The sequence below is a fragment of the Pristiophorus japonicus genome, chromosome 11 (assembly GCF_044704955.1).
Source record: "Pristiophorus japonicus isolate sPriJap1 chromosome 11, sPriJap1.hap1, whole genome shotgun sequence".
NCBI classification, from domain to species: domain Eukaryota; kingdom Metazoa; phylum Chordata; class Chondrichthyes; family Pristiophoridae; genus Pristiophorus; species Pristiophorus japonicus.
The window spans coordinates 72,749,158-72,769,236 of record NC_091987.1 but is presented as its reverse complement, the minus strand read 5'-3'; the positions used below and the strand labels follow the sequence as shown (position 1 = coordinate 72,769,236).

At 50.0% G+C, this 20,079-nt stretch overlaps 1 protein-coding gene across 6 annotated transcripts in view; it reads right to left on the bottom strand.

The window, feature by feature from the left end:
- Nucleotides 1–20,079, bottom strand: part of spag17 (sperm associated antigen 17) — a 564,758-nt gene that overhangs the window by 138,348 nt on the left and 406,331 nt on the right. For 5 of the 6 annotated variants that reach the window (XM_070893521.1, XM_070893524.1, XM_070893525.1 and 2 more), the window contains one exon: nt 16,565–16,738. The exons of the other annotated variant lie outside the window; for it this stretch is intronic. In XM_070893521.1, the coding sequence (XP_070749622.1) occupies nt 16,565–16,738 (174 nt within the window). The remainder of the gene's footprint in view (nt 1–16,564; nt 16,739–20,079) is intronic. 6 annotated transcript variants of the gene reach the window in all.

The window sequence follows — 20,079 nt, the reverse complement described above, 5'->3', positions numbered from 1 at the left end:
GATTGTATTCCAGGACGACATCCTCATCACGGGTTGAGATACCGAGGAACACCTCCACACCTGGAGGAGGTGCTACGCCGACTGGACCGGGTAGGCCTGCGACTCAATAAGTCTAAATGTGTGTTTTTAGCTCCTGAGGTTGAGTTTCTGGACAGGAGGGTTGCTGCAGATGGGATTCGGCCCACTGAATCCAAAACAGAGGCGATTCGACGAGCACCCAGGCCCTGCAACACATCGGAGCTGCGTTCATTCCTGGGACTGTTGAACTATTTCGGGAACTTTCAGCTGAACTTGAGCACGTTGTTGGAGCCGCTACACGTGCTCCTGCGTAAGGGTTGCGATTGGTTTTGGGGGGACTGTCAGGAACGGGCTTTTGATCGGGCGCGAAACCTATTTTGTTCAAACAAATTGTTGACCCTGTACGACCCCCGTAAATGTTTAGTTCTGACTTGTAATGCATAATGCATCATCCTATGGGGTTGGGTGCGTGTTGCAGCAGGGCAATGCTGAGGGTCAGCTACAACCTGTGGCTTATGCCTCCAGGTCGCTCTCTCAAGCAGAACGGGGATATGGCATGGTCGAGAAGGAAGCGCTTGCATGTGTCTACGGTGTAAAAAAAATGCATCAGTACCTCTTCGGTAGGAAGTTTGAATTAGAGAGGGACCACAAGCCACTCACATCCCTGTTGTCAGACAGTAAAGCAGTCAATGCCAACGCATCAGCTCACATATAACGATGGGCTCTCACGCTAGCTGCTTATGACTACTCCATCCGGCACCGGCCCGGCACTGAAAGTTGCGCCGACGCACTCAGCAGGCTCCCACTGGCCACCACCGAGGGGGCAGCGGAGCAAAGCGCCGAGATGGTCATGGCTGTCGATGCCTTTGACAGCGCAGGCTCCCCCATCATAGCCCGCCAGATCAAAAGCTGGACAAACAGAGATTCCCTCCTATCCTTGATTAAGAAATGTGTCCTGACTGGGAATTGGGTGCCCGCACACGGAACATGCCCTGAGGAGGTCAGACCGTTCCACAGGCGGATGGATGAGCTCTCCATCCAAGCCGACTGCCTACTATGGGGAAGCCGGGTAGTCATGCCCCAGAAGGGCAGGGAGGCATTCATCAGGGAACTCCACAGTGAGCACCCAGGCATTGTGATGATGAAAGCCATTGCCCGGTCACACGTTTGGTGGCCTGGAACTGATTCAGACCTGGAACACTGTGTTCGCAGGTGCACGACGTGTGCCCAGCTGGGTAATGCCCCCAGGGAGGTCCCGCTCAGCTCATGGCCCTGGCCCGCCAAGCCATGGTCACGCATTCACGTTGACTACGCGGGCCCGTTCATGGGGAAGAAGTTCCTCATTGTAGTAGATGAGTACTCGAAATGGATCGAGTGCATCATCCAGAATTCATGCACGACATCCACCACCGCGGAAAGCCTACGTGCGATCTTTGCAACCCATGGCTTGCCGGACGTCCTGTTTAGTGACAATGGCCAGTGTTTCACGAGCTATGATTTCCGGTTGTTTATGTCGGGCAATGGCATCAACCATGTCAGGACTGCGGCGTTCAAGCTGGCCTCCAATGGCCAGGCGGAACGGGCAGTCCAAATCATTAAGCAAGGTATGCTCAGGATTCAAGGACCTCTCTACAATGCCGCCTATCGCGCCTCCTGCTGGCCTATAGATCCCGCCCGCACTCGCTCACGGGGGTCCCGCCCACAGAGCTACTCAGGAAACGGACACTCAAAACTCGGTTGTCCCTCATCCACCCAGTCCTTACCGACATAGTTGAGGGCAAGCGCAGGTCACAAAACAAGTACCATGACCATAATTCACGGGGGAGATGTATAGAAATAAATGATCCTATATTCGTCCTCAATCATGCCAAGGGGCCCAAATGGCTTGAAGGCACTGTAATTGACAAAGAGGGGAATAGGATCATTGTGGTAAAACTCAACAATGGGCAGATATGCCGTAAGCATCTGGACCAAGTAAAAAAAAGGTTCAGCATCGACATGGAGGAACCTGAAGAAGACCATGAGATGGAGGTCACACTACCACCAGCAAACGTGCAACAAGAGCAATCGGAAGAATGCACAGTCACTGAGGTCAGTCCGGACAGGCTGGAATCACCACAGGTGACAAGACACTCACATCAGCGTCCAATAACCAGAGCCCCAACTGCGGCGCTCCATGAGGGGAGCGTAGACCAACTGAAAGACTGAACCTATGATCCCAAAAAGACTTTGGGAGGGGGGAAGGTGATGTCATGTTTGTAACTACAATGTAACACCACTGTATTACTGTATACACTCAACTTAGATGCACACCTTGACCACAGGGGGTGAACTTGTGGGAGACACTCCTTACCTGATCACACAGGTATAAAGGGAGATCCCACGCAGGGTCATCACTTCTGGAGTCCTGCAATAAAGAGTTAGGGTCACAGAGTGGCCTTGTCCCTGGAATGTGTCTCATGTGGTTTCATGCTGTAGAGTAAGGACTTTACAGGGGGGAAGAGAGAGAGACTGGGGACAGGAAGAAAGAGACTGGGGGGGGAGGAAGAGAGAGACTAGGGGAGAGAGAGAAACTGGGGGCAGAGAGAGAGAGAGAGGGACGGGGAGAGAGAGAGAGAGAGACTGGGGGTGGGAGAGAGAGAGTGTGGAGGGGGGCAGAGAGAGAGAGAGAGAGAGACTGGGGGGAGTGATGTATCCTTACTATACCGTACAAATGCACACGAGGCCCATACTTGAGAGAAGGTCACTCTGTGACCAGTTACCTTTATTACCAAGACCTCAAGTGATGAAGGGGGGTGGAGCTTCCCCTTTTATACCTGAAAGTCCAGATTAGGAGTGTCTCCCATAAGTTCACCCCCTTGTGGTCAATGTTCTCAAGGTGTACAACTTAGGTCAGCTTATACATGGGTTACAATGATAGTTGAATACATGACAGGGAGGAAGTGAGAGACTGGGAGAATGAGAGAAACTAGGGGGAGAGAGAGAGAGGGAGGGATGGGTAGAAAGAGAGAGAGAGAGAATGGGGGAGAGGAAAGAGAGAGAGACTGGGGGGGGAAGAGAGAGCGAGAGAGACTGGGGGAGAGAGAGAGAGACTGGGGGAGAGAGAAACTGGGGGGAGAGAGAGAGAGAGAGAGAGAGAGGGGGACAGGGAGAGAGAGAGACACACACTGGGAGGGCGGGGCGGGGGAGAGAGAAAGGCTGGAGGGGGAGAGAGAGAGAGACAGAGAGACTGGATGGGGAGAGAGAGAGCCTGGGGGAGAGACAGAGACGGGGAAGAGCGATAGAAAGACTGGAGATGGAAGAGAGAGACTGGGGTGAGGAAGAGAGAGTGGGGGGAGGAAGAAAGAGACTGGGGGGAGGAAGAGTGAGACTGGGGGGGAGGAAGAGAGAGAGACTGGGGGAGGGAGAGAGACTGGGGGAGAAAGAGAGACTGGGGGAGAAAGAGAGACTGGGGGAGAAAGAGAGACTGGGGGAGAGAGAGAGACTGGGGGAGAGAGAGCGACTGGGGGAGAGAGTGAGAGAGAGAGAGAGAGAGAGAGAGACTGGGGGAGAGAGCGAGAGAGAGAGAGAGAGAGAGAGTCTGGAGAGGGAGGGAGAGACTGTGGAGAGGAAGGGAGAGACTGTGGAGAGGGAGAGAGAGACTGGGGGAGTGCGAAAGAGAGATGGGGAGAGAGACGGGGGGAGGAAGAGAGACTGGGGGGAGGAAGAGAGAGACTGGGGGGAGGAAGAGAGAGACTGGGGGGAGGAAGAGAGAGAATGGGGGGAGGAAGAGAGAGACTGGGGGGAGGAAGAGAGAGACCCGGGGGGAGGAAGAGAGAGACTGGGGGGAGGAAGAGAGAGACTGGGGGGAGGAAGAGAGAGACTGGAGGGAGGAAGAGAGAGATCGGGGGGAGGAAGAGAGAGATCGGGGGGAGGAAGAGAGACTGGGGGGAGGAAGAGAAAGACTGGGGGGAGGAAGAGAGAGAGAGACTGGAGGGAGCAAGAGTCATGTATGTACTTTTGGGATCACTAGCCACTAGATGGCGTCACTGTTGGAGGCCATTGGGCTGCTCGCACGTGTGTACAGCCCAAGTATAAATGGTCAGCCATTTTGTATATTAGTTACTTTGGTTCTTAATAAAGCAGAGTAAAGGTCATACCTCTTGGAATTAAACAGTACTCGGTCTAACAGTTATTGCATACACAACATTTGGCAACGAGGTAACAAGAACCTTTGCATGCAAAAATGAGCACAATTGGATTGTTGGAGCAATTTGTTGAAGGAGAAGACTAGGCAGACTTTGTGAGCCGTTTGAGCCAGTTCTTCGTGGCCAACAAAATGGAGGAGGCTGGCGACGCAGAGCAGTGCTGGGCTGTGTTCCTCATGGTTTGCGGTCCAAAAATTTATGGTCTGATAAAGAATCTACTCCTGCCTGTGAGTCCAACAGAGAAGACGTATGAAGAATTGTGTACACTGGTACAGGACCATCTTAAGCCAGATGAAGGAATCATCATCTCGAGATACAGATTTTACGTTCACTCAGAATGCGGCGGAATTCGTTGCCGACCTGAGACGTCTAGCAGGACCATGTAAGTTTGGGGCTATGTTGGCAGACATACTGCGGGACTTCTTTGTAATCGGCATGAACCACGAGGTGATCCTACATAAAGTACTGGCGGTGGAGACGTTGGACTTGAAAGGGCTATCACAATCGCTCAGTCATGCATGACGACGGATAGAAGTCTAAAGGAGATATCAGTGAAAAATCGAAACTCAGCAAGTACTGTAAATATGATTGATTCGGCGTTCGGCAGAGCGGCATAGGGCAGTGCAAACCCAACTGTGTATGCGAAACCTGTGGCTGTCCAAAGTCCGTCAGCGGGAATGCATCTGATTTCTCCGTGTTGGCATTGTGAGGGAAATCACCGGCACCAGCAGTGCCGATTTAAGCAATATAGTTGCAAAGGCTGTCTGAGAGTGGGGCATCTCCAGCACAAGTGTCCGCAGATGAGCAAGCGTGCTGCGACACACCACATGGAGGATGATGGTCAGGCTAGCGTGGATCTGGATACGCAATCCGAGATACCAGAGGAGGAAGGGTATGGACTGTACTTGTTCCTAACTAAGAGCAAACCGATAATGATCGACGTGAAATTAAAGGGGTGCCGGTATCGATGGAACTGGACACGGGGGTGAATCAATCGATAATGAGCTAGAGGGCATTCGACAAGCTGTGGGATACTAAGTCTGTGAGGCCCAGGCTGAGTCCAGTCAATGCCAAGTTGCGCACGTACACCAAAGAACTCATAACGGTGATTGGCAGTGCCACAATTAAAGTGTCACATCATACGGTGCAGTTCACGAGTTACCACTTTGGATTGTCCCAGGCATGGCCCAACGCGGTTCGGCAGGAACTGGCTTCAAAAAAATCAGATGCGATTGGAATGACATCAAGGTGTTGTCGTTGGAGAAAGATATATGTGTCCAAGTACTGATCAAGTTCCCCTCGCTGTTCGAACCAGGCATCGGCAACTTCACGGGAGCCAAGGTGCAGATCCACGTGGACTCGGATGCAAGACCCGTCCATCATAAAGCTCGGGCAGTTCCGTATATGATGAGGAAGAAGGTCGAAATCCAACTGGACAGACTCCAGCGTGAAGGGATCATATCACCAGTTGAATTTAATGAATGGGCCAGCCCCATTGTTCCTGTGCTGAAAAGTGATGGCACAGTCAGAATCTGTGGAGACTACAAGGCTATGATCAACAGGGTTTCGAAACAGGATCAGTACCTGTTACCGAAGGCTGATGACTTGTTTGCAACGCTAGCCGGGGGGAAGTCATTCACCAAACTGGACTTGACGTCGGCCTACATGACACAGGAGCTGGTCGAGACGTCGAAGAGACTTACATGCATTAACATGCATAAAGGACTGTTTATTTATCACAGGTGTCCCTCTGGAATTCGCTCGACTGCAGCAATATTTCAGAGGAACATGGAGAATCTACTGATGTCCATTCCCAGAACCGTCGTGTTCCAAGATGACATCCTGATCACAGGTCGTGATGCTGAGGAACATCTGAACAACCTGGAAGAGGTTCTACATCGTCTGGACAAAGTGGGACTCAGACTGAAACGCTCGAAGTGCGTCTTCATAGCACCAGAGGTCGAATTCCTGGGGAGGAAAATTGATGCAGATGGCATCAGGCCCACGGATCTCGAAAACCAAGGCCATCAAGAATGCACCCAAGCTGTAGAATGCAACGGAGCTGCGTTCGTTCCTGGGTCTACTCAACTACTTCGGTAGCTTCCTACCTAAATTGAGCACCTTATTAGAACCACTGCACATGCTGCTAAGAAAAGGGCGACAACTGGGTGTGGGGTGCGTCTCAAGACAGCTTTTGAGAAAGCCACTAATCTGTTTTGCTCTAACAAGCTGCTGGTACATTATGACCCATGTAAACATTAAGTATTGGCCTGTGATGCTTTGTCATGTGGAACTGGTTGCGTACTCCAACAAGCTAACGAGTCGGGTAAACTTCAACCAGTCGCGTATGCTTCAAAAAGTTTGTCTAAAGCGGAAAGAGCCGACAGCATGGTAGAGAAAGAAGCACTAGCCTGTGTGTATGGGGTTAAAAAGATGCATCAGTTTGAACTGGAGACCGATCATAAGCCGCTCATTTTACTGTTCTCTGAAAACAATGGTATCAATACCAATGCTTCATTCCGCATCCAGAGGTGGGTGCTGACATTATCAGGTTATGATTATGTCATTCGCCACAGACCTGGCACTGAGAATTGTGCTGATGCTTTGAGCCGTCTGCCGTTGCCCACACCGGAGGTGGAAATGCCACAACCGGCGGACCTGTTTTAGTTATGGATGCTTTTGACAGTGAAGGAATCCCTGTCATGGCTCAACAAGTTAAGACCTGGACCAGCCAGGACCCAATTTTACCGGTGGTGAAGAGTTGCATCCTCAAAGGTGATTTGCTTGGGTATGGCAGACCAATGTGCGAGGAGACCAAACCTTACATTCGTCGCAAAGATGAACTGTCTATTCAGTCGGATTGTATACTGTGGGACAATCGTGTTGTTATGCCCAAGAAAGTGAGAGAGAAATTTGTACGTGAGCTATCTAGCACACATCCCGGCATTGTAATGATGAAAGCCATCACCAGGTCTCATGTATGGTGGCCGGGAATTGACTCTGAGCTGGAATCATGTGTGCATCAGTGCAACACTTGCATGCAGCTCAGCAAAGCACCAGCGGAATTGCCCCTGAGTCTGTGGTCGTGGCCGTGCAAACCATGGTCCAGGATCCACATAGACTTTGCAGGTCCCTTCCTGGGAAAGATGTTTTTAGTTGTGGTAGATGCATATTCGAAGTGGAGAGAGTGTATAATCATGTCATCCAGCACATCCACAGCTAACATTGAGAATCTCAGTGTCATGTTCCTGACACATGGTCTGCCTAACATCGTTGTTAGTGACAACGGATCGTGCTTCACCAGTCAGAAATTTCAAGAGTTCATAAAATTCAATGGTATCAAACATGTAAGGTCAGCACCATTCAAACCTGCATCCAATGGGCAAGCAGAATGTGCTGTCCAAATCATAAAGCAGAGTATGAAGCAAGTAACCCAAGGGTCACTACAGACCTGCCTGTCATGCATACTGCTTAGTTACAGACAAGACCACACACGCTTACCGGGGTCTCGCTGCTGAACTAATGATGAAGAGAGGTCTTAAGACCAAGCTATCTCTTGTACACCCTGACTTGAATAATCATGTTGACGATAAAAGACAAAGTCAGCAAGGGTATCACGATCGCGCAGCTGTGTCACGCGATATTTCTGTAAATGATCCTGTATATGTTCTGAATTATGGTCAGGGTCCAAATGGATCGCTGGTACTATCGTGGCCAAGGAGGGCAACAGAGTATTTATTATCAAGCTCAAAAATGGGCAAACATGCAGGAAACATATGGATCAGACAAAGCTGCGGCACACAGACGAACCAGAACACTCGGAGGAAGAGACAATTGACGACCAACCAACCTACCCCCAGTCATCAGAGGACTCAGTGGTCATCAATGAATTGGGACTTTCAATCACTGACATGTTCAATGAAAATGGACTTTCAATCCCTGACATGGCCATTGCCACTCCCACCAGCTCAGCCACCCAGCCACCAGTCACAACAGACTCTGAACACTCACCCAAGGCTGGAGTTGAACTGAGACGGTCAACCCGGGAGTGTAAAACACCGGACCGTGTCAATTTGTAAAAGACTGTGTTAATATCTCAGAGGGGGGTATTGTCATGTATGTACTTTTGGGATCACTAGCCACTAGATGGCGGCACTGTTGGAAGCCATTGGGCTGCATGCACATATGTGCAGCCCAAGTATAAAAGGCCAGCCATTTTGTATCGGTCACTTTGAGCCTTAATAAAGCAGAGCCAAGGTTGTTATGTATGTAACCATGTAATACTTGCCACCAGAGGGTGCGACTGTTGGAGTCCTAATGGTCACCTGCAGACACGTGCAGGGCCAGTATAAAAGGTTGGCTGCCATGTTGTTTCGGCCCTCTGGAGTTGTAATAAAGACGACTAACGTCACACTAAGTTTAGCTCACAGTACTCAGCCTCGTGGAGTTCTTCTATACACAATAATTGGCGACGAGGAACAGAATACAAACCTTCACACAACCATAGCTGGAAGGAAACACTAACGCGGCCAAGCGCAGGGTGGTTCTCTTCACCGTCTGTGGGCCTAAAATATACGGCCTCATCAAGAATCTGCTCACACCGTCAAAACCAATGGAGAAGGAATATACAGAGTTGTTTACGCTAGCTCGGGACCACCTCAAGCCGAAGGAGAGTATCATCATGGCCAGGTATCGTTTTTACAAGCACTATCGCTCCGGGGGCCAGGACATGGTGGATTATGTCGCTGACCTGGGACGCCTCACGGGACCTTGCAATTTTGGAGCTGCATTGGGGCAAATGTTGCGGGACTTTTTCGTGCTGGGCATCAGCCACGAGGTCATTCTTCGAAAGCTGCTGGCTGCCGAAACTCTAGACCTAAGCAGGGCCATCGCAATCGCCCAGGCATGCAGGGCCACGGACGATAACACCAAACAGATATCTTCTCAACATCGAAGCTCACCCGCAAGTACTGTGCATAAAATGACGTCGCTAGCAGGCCGAACTGCATATGGCAGGGTCTGTGGCTGCAAGACCTGTGATGATTCAAAGTCCACCATCGGGGGTGAATGTGAATCCATTAGCACCGAGTTGGCTCTGTGGGGGTAATCATCGTGCCCATCAATGTTGATTCAAGCACTATGTGTGCAAAGGCTGCGGTAACGACGGGGCACCTCCAGCGAATGTGCAAACGTGCTGCGACATACCACGTGGCAGAGGATGATCGATCCGGCGCGGATCACGCAGCACAGGCAACTCAATCCGGGGAAGAAATGTATGGGGTACATACCTTCACCACCAAGAGCCCTCCTATAATGCTGAAAGTCAAATTAAATGGAGTTCCAGTATGAAGTTGGCACAGGTGCGAGTCAGTCAATTATGAGCCAGACGGCTTTCGAGAAACTGTGGGGCAATAAAGCACAAAGCCCTAAACTGAGCCCGATTAATGCAAAGCTGCGTACCTACAACAAAGAGCTCATACTAGTCATTGGAAGTGCAGCAGTGAAGGTATCGTATGATGGAGCTGTGCATGACCTATCTTTGTGGATTGTTCCAGGCAATGTGCCCAACGCTGTTCGGCAGAAGCTGGCTAGAAAAGATTAGATGGAATTGGAATGACATCAAAGCACTATCTTCAGTGGATGATGCCTCGTGTGCTCAAGTGCTGAGCAAGTTTCCCTCGCTATTCGAACCAGGCAACTTCACAGGCACCAAGGTACAGATCCATCTAAACCCCTATGCACGGCCTGTCCATCACAAGGCTCGGGCGGTTCCATACACGATGAGGGAAAAAGTCGAAAGCAAACTGGACAGACTCCAATGCGAAGCAATCATATCGCCAGTCGAGTTCAACGAATGGGCCGGTCCAATTATTCCAGTGTTGAAAAGCAATGCCACGGTCAGAATCTGCGGAGACTACAAGGTAACGATTAACCGAGTCTCACTACAGGACCAGCACCCACTGCCCAAGGCAGATGACCTGTTTGCAACGTTAGTGGGGGCGAAGTTGTTCACCAAGTTCGACCTAACCTCTGCCTATATGACACAGGAGCTGGCTGAATCTTCAAAAAGACTGACGTGCATCAACACACACAAAGGGCTGTTTATATACCACAGGTGCCCTTTCGGGATTTGCTCGGCTGCAGCCATTTTCCAGAGGAACATGGAGAGTTTGCTGAAATCTGTTCCGTGCACCTTTGTGTTTCAAGACAACATCCTGATCACTGGACGTGACACCATCGAACATCTACACAACCTGGAAGAGGTTCTAAGTTGCCTAGACAAAGTGAGACTCAGGCTGAAACGCTCCAAGTGTGCTTTTCTGGCACCAGAAGTTGAATTTTTGGGGAGAAAGATTGTAGCAGATGGCATCAGGCCCATGGACTCAAAGACAGAGGCCATCAAGAATGCACGCAGACAACAGAATGTGACGGAGCTGCGTTCGTTCCTGGGACTCCTCAACTATTTCGGTAACTTTCTACCTGGGTTGAGCACGTTGTTAGAGCCTTTACACATGTTGCTTTGTAAGGGTGATGACTGGGTTTGGGGCAAATCTCAAGACACAGCCTTTGAGAAGGCCAGGAACCTGTTATGTTCAAATAAGTTACTTGTACACTATGACCCATCTAAATGTTTAGTGCTAGCTTGTGACGCCTTATCGTACAGGGTCAGCTGTGTGTTACAGCAAGCCAATGTATCGGGCAACCTCTGGTTGCATACACATCTAGAAGTCTGTTTAAGGCTGAGAGAACCTATAGTATGGTTGAGAAAGAGGCGTTAGCATGTGTATATGGGGTTAAGAAAATGCACCAATACCTATTTGGACTTCAGTTTGTGCATGAAACTGACTACAAGCCGCTCATTTCACTGTTTTCAGAAAGCAAAGGTATAAACACCAATGCTTCGTCCCGCATCCAAAGATGGGCACTAACATTATCCGCTTCTGACTATGTTATCCGCCACAGACCAGGCACTGAAAATTGTGCCGATGCTCTCAGTCGGCTACCATTATCCACCACTGGGGTGGAAATGGTGCAGCCTGCAGACTTGCTACTGGTCATGGATACTTTTGAGACAGTCACAGCTCGCCAGATCAGGACCTGGACCAGCCAGGATCCTGTGCTATCATTAGTAAAGAGTTGCGTCCTAAATGGGAACTGGTCGGCCGTTCCCGGTGAAATGCAAGATGAAATTAAGCTGTTTTCACCGATGCAAAGATGAAATGTCCATCCAGTCGGATTGTATGTTCAGCCATGAACTCATTGAATGGCGGTGCAGGCTAGAAGGGCCGAATGGCCTACTCTGCACCTATTTTCTATGTTTCTATGTTTCTATGTCTCTTATGGGGTAATCGCGTGGTTTTGCCAAAAAAAGGCAGTGAAACGTTTTGACGTGACCTACACAGCATCCACCCAGGCATTGTCATGATGAAGGCAATTGCCAGGTCGCATGTTTGGTGGCCCGGCATTGACTCGGACATGGAGTCAGGCGTGCATCAGTGAAACACTTGCTCGCAATCAAGCAATGCACCAAGTGAGGCTCCACTGAGTCTGTGGTCATGGCCCTCCAAACCGTGGTCCAGGATCCACGTAGATTTTGCCGGCCTCTTTCTAGGAAAAATGTTTTTAGTAGTTCTGGACGCTTACTCCAAATGGATTGAATGCATAATCATCTCATCCAGCACGTCTACAGCCACCATTGTTTGATGCTGTCCCCAACCTCACTGCCACCGTTTGGTGGTCTGTACACAACTCCCACTAGCGTTTTCTGCCCCTTGGTATTCCGTAGCTCCACCCATACCGATTCCATATCATCCAAGCTAATGTCCTTCCTTACTATTGCATTAATTTCCTCTTTAACCAGCATCACCACCCCACCTCCTTTTCCTTTCCGTCTGTCCTTCTAAATGTTGAATACCCCTGGATGTTTAGTTCCCAGCCTTGGTTACCCTGGAGCCATGTCTCCGTGATGCCAATTACATCATATCCGTTAACTGCTATCTGTGCAGTTAATTCGTCCACCTTATTCCGAATACTCCTCGCATTGAGGCACAGAGCCTTCAGGCTTGTCTTATAAACACCCTTTGCCCCTTTAGAATTTTGCTGTAATGTGGCCCTTTTTGCTTTTTGCCTTGGGTATCTCTGCCCTCCACTTTTACTTTTCTTCGTTCTATCTTTTGCTTCTGCCATAAGATAATAGGAATATTTGACCCTCACAGTCCTTTTTAGCTCTGAAGCACCTTGGGACGTTTTACAATGTTACAGGCACTATATAAATACTAGTTGTTGCTGTTGGCATATCAAATTAAAGCATTTGAGCAGAAATTCTGGTCAGATTATTGTGTATTATTTTGTTCTGTATATAGTGTCATGTATTCAACTGTCATTGTAATCCATGTATAAACTGACCGAAGTTGTACACCATGAGAACACTGACCACTAGGTGGTGAACTTGTGGAAGACATTCCTAACCTGGACATTCAGGTATAAAAGGGGAAGCTCCACCCACCTTCATCACTTCAGTGCTGGAATAAAGGTTACTGGTCACAGATTGACCTTCTCTCAAGTATGGGCCTCGTGTGCATTTGTAATGTATAGTAAGGACAGATCATTGGCGACGAGAAACTGGGATTTAAACCACGCGAGCATGGTCACTAGCAGCACAGAAGAGAGGTACTGTGTTGGTGATGATTGGGACGATTTTATTGAGAGACTACAGCAAAGCTTCGTCACTAAGGAATGGCTGGGACAGGATTCGGCCGGCAAACGCAGGGCTCATCTCCTGACGGTTTGTGGATCCAGGACGTACTCTCTGATGAAGGATCTTCTCGCGCCAGAGAAGCCGGCGGACAAGACGTTCGAAGAGCTCAGTAAGTTGATCGGGGAACACCTTAAACCAGCGAGCAGCATGCACATGGCGACCCATCGGTTTTACATGCACTGGTGGCGAGAAGGGCACAGCGTTCTAGACTTCGTGGCAGACCTCCGGCGACTGGCGAGCCTATGTAAGTTCCCAGATGCATGCAGAGCGGAGATGCTGCGAGACTTTTTTTATTGAGGGCATCGGGCATGCTGGGGTTTTCAGGAAACTGATTGAGACCAAAGACTTGACCCTGGAAATGGCAGCTTTGATGGCCCAGACATTCATCTCAGGGGAGGAAGAGGCCAGAATGATGTTTGACAAAAATCTTGGTTTAAATACAGCAAATGGACAGGGAATGAACATTGTTAACGCGGCACACAGTTCTCCAAGCAGACAAGGGCAATCGAACATGCCCCGGCATGTAGTTGAACCCAAAGAGGGAATTCAACAGAGACAATGGCTAGCTGAACGGCGATTCATGCCATCGCAAGGGACAATGCGGCCAGTAATGGGGCCATCAACACCTGTCAATGGTGCGTAAAGGACAGTTAGAGACAGTCAGAGACGATCGACAGGTAATGGACCTTTTGTTTCCAACAACGGCTCATGTTGGAGGTGTGTAGGCAAGCACACAGCCAGAGCTTGCAGGTATCAGCAATATATCTGCAGAAATTGCAAAGTCAGCGGTCACTTGGCGCATATGTGCAGGAAGCCTGCAACCATGTTGACGTACGAGGAGGATGGGTCCGTTGTAAGCCTTACGAGGCCAAATGGACACTGGGGGAAATCGATGGAAGCTGAAGTTCAGCGAGTTCATGTGGAGCACATATACAGTTCATACACCAGGATGCCACCGATAATGATGAAAGTACTCCTCAATGGCCTCCCAGTATCAATGGAGCTAGACACGGGGGCCAGCCAGTCCCTGATGAGTATCAAACAGTTCGAAAGGTTGTGGGTGTCTAAGGCCAGGAGGCCAAAATTATTGCCGATTGATGCACAGCTACGAACATATACAAAGGAGACCATTCCGGTGCGAGGCAGCGCCACGGTAGTCGTGACCCACAAAGATTCGGAGAACAGGTTGCCACTCTGGATTGTCCCGGGGGACGGTCCCGCACTGCTGGGGAGGAGTTGGCTTGCTGTTATGAACTGGAAATGGGGCGATGTCAATGTAATTTCTTCTGTGGAGCGAATATCATGCTCACAGTTCCTGGACAAATTTGACTCGCTATTTCAACCCGGCATTGGCACTTTCATGGGGACCAAGGTAGTGATTCACATAAACCCAGACGCCAGGCCAGTACACCACAAGGCCAGAGCGGTGCCGTACGTGATGTGGGAAAAGATAGAAGGCAAATTGGACCGCTGAGGGAAGGCATCATCTTGCCAGTCGAATTCAGTGACTGGGCGTGCCTGATTGTGCCGGTGCTCAAGGCGGATGGGTCGGTCAGGATATGTGGTGAGTACAAGGCCACCATCAATCGTTGTGTCACTCCAAGAGCAGTACTCGCTACCGAGAGCGGAGGACCTCTTTGCGACGCTATCCGGTGGCAAACTTTTTTCAAAATTGGACCTGACCTCAGTTTACATGACCCAGGAGCTGGCGAGTGAGTCGGAGAAGCTGACCACCATCACGACACAGAAGGGGTTGTTTGAGTACAACAGATGTTCGCTCGGCCGCCGCGATCTTCCAACGAAATATGGAAAGCCTCCTCAAGTCGATTCCAGGGACGGTGGTTTTTCAGGACGACATCCTCATTACGGGTTACGATACTGAAGAACACCTCCACAACCTGGAGGAGGTGCTACGCAGACTGGACCGGGTAGGTCTGCGACTGAAAAAGGTGAAGTGCGTCTTCCTAGCTCCAGAGGTAGAATTCCTGGGGATGAGGGTAGCAGCAGACGGGATCAGACCTACTGCGTCCAAAACGGAAGCGATCCAGAGAGCACCCAGACCCCGTAACACGACGGAGCTGCGTTCGTTCCTGGGGCTCCTGAACTATTTTGGTAACTTTCTTCCCAAATTGAGCACACTGTTAGAGCCGCTCCACCTGCTGCTACGCAAAGGTCGTGAATGGGTCTGGGGGGCCAGCCAGGAAAGGGCTTTCGATAGAGCAATTTGTTATGCTCCAACAATCTTTTAACGCTATATGACCCATGTAAGAAACTTGTTTTAACGTGCGATGCATCGTCCTATGGGGTTGGGTGTGTGTTGCAGCATGTTAATGCCAAGGGTCAGTTACAGCCGGTAGCTTATGCCTCCAGAAGTCTGTCCCAGGCAGAAAGGGGCTACGGGATGGTAGAAAAGGAAGCGCTTGCATGTGTATATGCAGTAAAAAAATGCACCAGTACCTGTTTGGCAGGAAATTTGAGCTGGAGACAGATCACAAACCCCTTAGGCCGACAACAAGACCATAAATGCAAATGCGTCGGCCCGCATACAGAGGTGGGCACTCATGTTAGCCGCCTATGACTATACAATTCAGCACAGAGCGGGCACTGAAAACTGCGCCGATGCACTCAGCAGGCTCCCACTAGCCACCACCGAGGGGGCAACTGAGCATGCTGCTGAGATGGTCATGGCTGTTGAAGCTTTCGAAAGCGAAGGCTCATCCGTGACAGCCCGTCAGGTCAAAGTCTGGACTAATAGAGACCCGCTACTGTCTTTAGTCAAGAAATGTGTCCTGAATGGGGACTGAGCAGCCACGTACGGGGCATGTCCTGAGGAATTTAAACCATTTCACAGGCGCAAGGATGAACTCTCGATTCAGGCCGATTGGGAATGCGAGGGCGCAATGTATTGATGTCACTTACCCTGTCTTTGTCCTCAACTTCGCTGCAGGGCCCAAATGGCTCGCAGGCACTGTGATTGCCAAAGAGGGGAATAGGATTCTGGTAGTTAAACTTACCAATGGACAAAACTGCCGCAAACACGTGGATCAAACAAAAAGGAGGTTCAGCAACCCCATAAAAAAAGCAGAGGAAGAACACGATGTAGAGTTCACTCCACCACAGGTGACCGAACATTGGAACCAACTGGAGGAGAGCCCAGTCACTGTGGGCAGTCCGGACAGGCCTGAGGCACCGCAAACAGCAGACACTCAGGCCAGCGCCCAACAACCGGAGCCCCAACTCAGGCGGTCTACAAGGGAGTGTAAACCACCAGAGAGACTTAACCTGTGATCCCTATAAGACTTTGGGGGGAGGTAATGTCATGTATTCAACTGTCATTGTAATCCATGTATAAACTGACCGAAGTTGTACACCGTAAGAACACTGACCACTAGGTGGTGAACTTGTGGGAGACACTCCTAACCTGGACTTTCAGGTATAAAAGGGGAAGCTCCACCCACCTTCATCACTTCAGTGCTGGAATAAAGGTTACTGGTCACAGAGTGACCTTCTCTCAAGTATGGGCCTCGTGTGCATTTGTACTGTATAGTAAGGGCATATCAATAGATTCTGCCACTCCCTCCAAAAAGTTTGAATGAAATACCTTCAGACAACTCTGCATTTTCTGCTGCATTTCTGTGTTTATAGGCTCATATTGAAAGAGCTGATGGACTTGTAGAACAGAGGGACACTTTAAGGCAGTAGGACATGAAGAGTCTGCTTGCTGGGCATGCAGATTGGAGAGCTGAGTGCCGAAAGGGGGTCCTGGTATCTTGCACTGGGGAAACATTAGAAACCAAAAGACAAATCAGTTTTTTTGGTATCAGACAAATATCAGTCAAGTAAAGATTTCTGCACCTGTAACATCTACACCCAACATGACAGCAATCAACAATCAACATGTTAAACAACAAGTTTAGATTTGAGATTACTGCATCTTTTAAAATGTGTTAAAAAAAATCCCCACATGAAAAATGTGGAAAAAATCATAAAGCTCAGTAACTAAGCAGATATACATTACTTCCTGCATTCAGATCAGAATACTTTTACTCTCAAACTTTTTTCCTCCCCTCCTGAAAACAATGGCCCTGCCTGGCAGAAAGCATGGACGGTGGGGACAATTAAAATGGATTGGGGGAATAGCCGACTGCAATTTTAAATTGCTGTCAGGATCTGGATCCAAGGCTGAAGAGTGTAAAGAATAGTTGAAAGTGTAATTTAAAAAAAAAGTTTCCATGTGAGTTAGGAGCAGCAGGACTGCTCCTTTGGGCCTGTCATGTATGCAACCTTCATACAACTGTAACCTTCATGTAACTGTAACCTTCATGCAACCACACTGTATACTGTATATATGTCCTGGAAATGCACACCTTGACCACAGGGGGTGAACTTGTGGGAGACACTCCTCACCTGGGCACTCAGGTATTTAAAGGGAGGTCCCACGCAGGGTCATCACTTCTTGGTCCTGGGAATAAAGTATGGTCACGTAGTGACCGTGTCTGCAGTACATGCCTCGTGTGATTCAGTAGCAAGGTGCAGGGACATCACATTTGGCGACGAGAAACGGGAATCACCGAACCACGAGGATGGCCACCGATAGCACAGAGGAACGTTACTGTATGGGTGAAGACTGGGATGACTTTGTTGAGACTCCAGCAGAGTTTCGTCACGAAGGACTGGCTGGGAACGGCAGCGGCTGACAAACGGAGGGCGCATCTACTGACCAGCTGTGGACCAAAGACGTATGCGCTGATGAAAGACCTGCTTGCACCGAGAAGCCGGCGGACAGGTCCTTCAAAGAGCTCAGCCAGCTTATCAGTAGGCATCTCAAACCGGCGAGTACCGTATACATGGCCCGACACCCGTTCTACACACACCAGCGTCGGGAGGGAGAAAACAGCTCGGACTTCGTTGCGGACCTGCGGCGCTTGGTCAGTCTCTGTAAGCTCACAGACACCTGCAGGGGGGAGGTGTTAAGGGATTTTTTCATTGAGGGCATTAGTCATGCCAGGATCTTCAGGAAGCTCATAGAGATCAAAGATTTGACTTTAGAAAGGGCGGCGTTGTTAGCTCAGACCTTCATGGCAGGGGAAGAGGAGAAGCGCGCAGCTCTGGTTCCAACATGGCGATGGACCAGGGAGTTAACATTGTGAACGTGGCTCAGGACCCCCAGGCAGACAAGGGCATTTTGAAACCGGCCAGGCAGCAACAGACTCGAGAGTGGGCCGCAACAGGGCAATGGAAAGGGGATCGGCAATTCACGCCTTCTCGAGGAACAAAGCGTCCTGTGATGGGACCATTGACAGCCACCATCAGAGCGCTTAGAAATAACCAAAGGGACAATCAGAGAGGAATGCTTGGTAACAGTCCTTTTGGAGGTGTGGGGGCAGACATACTGCGAAAAGCTGCAGGTTCCAGCAATTTATCTGTAGGAATTGCAACACCAGTGGACACTTGGCCAGAATGTGCAGAAAGGCTGTAGCGAGGCTAATCTACGAGACTGAGGAACCAGACGAGGGGTCTGCAATGCAGAATGATGCTTGGGGCAAAGCCATGGATGCTGAAGTTCAGCGGGTTCATGTGGCTGACATCCACAGCTCACATACCAAAATGCCACCCATGATGATGAAAGTTTTATTGAATGGCATTTTTGTGCGCATGGAGCTGGACACAGGAGCCAGCCAGTCCCTTATAAGCGCCCAACAATTTGAGAGACTATGGCCACACAGAGGTAGCAGGCCAAAACTGGAACGCATTGACACGCAGCTACGGACGTACACCAAAGAGATCATCCCAGTGCTAGGCAGTGCAAACCTGGTGGTAACACATAATGGATCAGAGAATCGGCCGCCACTCTGGATTGTCCCGGGAAACGGCCCCGTGCTTTTGGGGAGGAGCTGGCTAGCCGAGATGAACTGGAAATGGGGGGATGTGCATGCCATTTTATCTGTGGAGCGAAGCTCATGCTCACAGGTCCTACAGAAATTCGGGGCACTGTTTGAACCCGGTGCCGGTACTTGCAAGAGCACCAAAGTAATGATACGCATCACCCCGGACGCCAGACCAGTGCACCACAAAGCCAGAGCGGTGCCGTATGTGATGCGTGAGAAAATTGAAAGTGAATTGGACAGGCTGCTCAGAGAGGGCATAATTTCAGCCATTGAATTCAGTGACTGGGCAAGCCCCATCGTTTCTGTTCTCAAAGCAGATGCCTCGGTCAGGATTTGTGCCGACTACAAGGCCACCATCAACCGAGTGACACTGCAGGACCAATACCCGCTTCTGTGAGCAGAGGACCTTTTTGCCATGCTGGCAGGTGGCAAGTTGTTCACCAAGTTGGATCTCACTTCGGCCTACATGACTCAGGAACTGGCTGAAGAATCCAAGCTTCTGACCACCATCACGACGCACAAGGGGCTATTTATCTACAACAGGTGTCCGTTTGGCATTCGTTCGGCGGCCGCTATTTTTCAGAGGAACATGGAAAGCTTGCTTAAATCCATTTCTGGAACGATCGTATTCCAAGACGACATCCTAATAATGGGTCGAGACACCGAGGAACACCTCCAAAACCTGGGGGAGGTGCTACACCGACTGGACCGGGTAGGCTTGCGGTTGAAAAAGCCCAAGTGTGTGTTTTTGGCCCCACAGGTCGAGTTTTTGGGCAGGAGGGTTGCCGCAGACGGGATCTGGCCCACCGAAGCTAAAACGGAGGCGATCCGCTGGGCGCCCAGTTCCGGCAACAAATTGGAGTTGTGATCATTCCTGGGACTTTTGAACTATTTCGGGAACTTTCTGCCGAACTTAAGCACATTGTTGGAGCCGTTACATGTGCTCTTGCGTAAAGGTTGTGAATGGTTTTGGGGAGACGGTCAAGAACGGACTTTCAATAGGGCGCGGAACCTGCTTTGTTCTAACAAGCTGTTGACTTTTTACGACCCCTGTAATAAACTGGTTTTAACGTGTGATGCATCATCCTATGGGGTTGGGTGCGTGTTGCAGCAGAGTAATGATGACGGCCGACTCCAACCGGTGGCTTATGCCGCCAGGTCACTCCCCCAGGCAGAGTGTGGATACGGCATGGTCGAAAAGGAAGAACTTGCTTGTGTCTACGGGGTG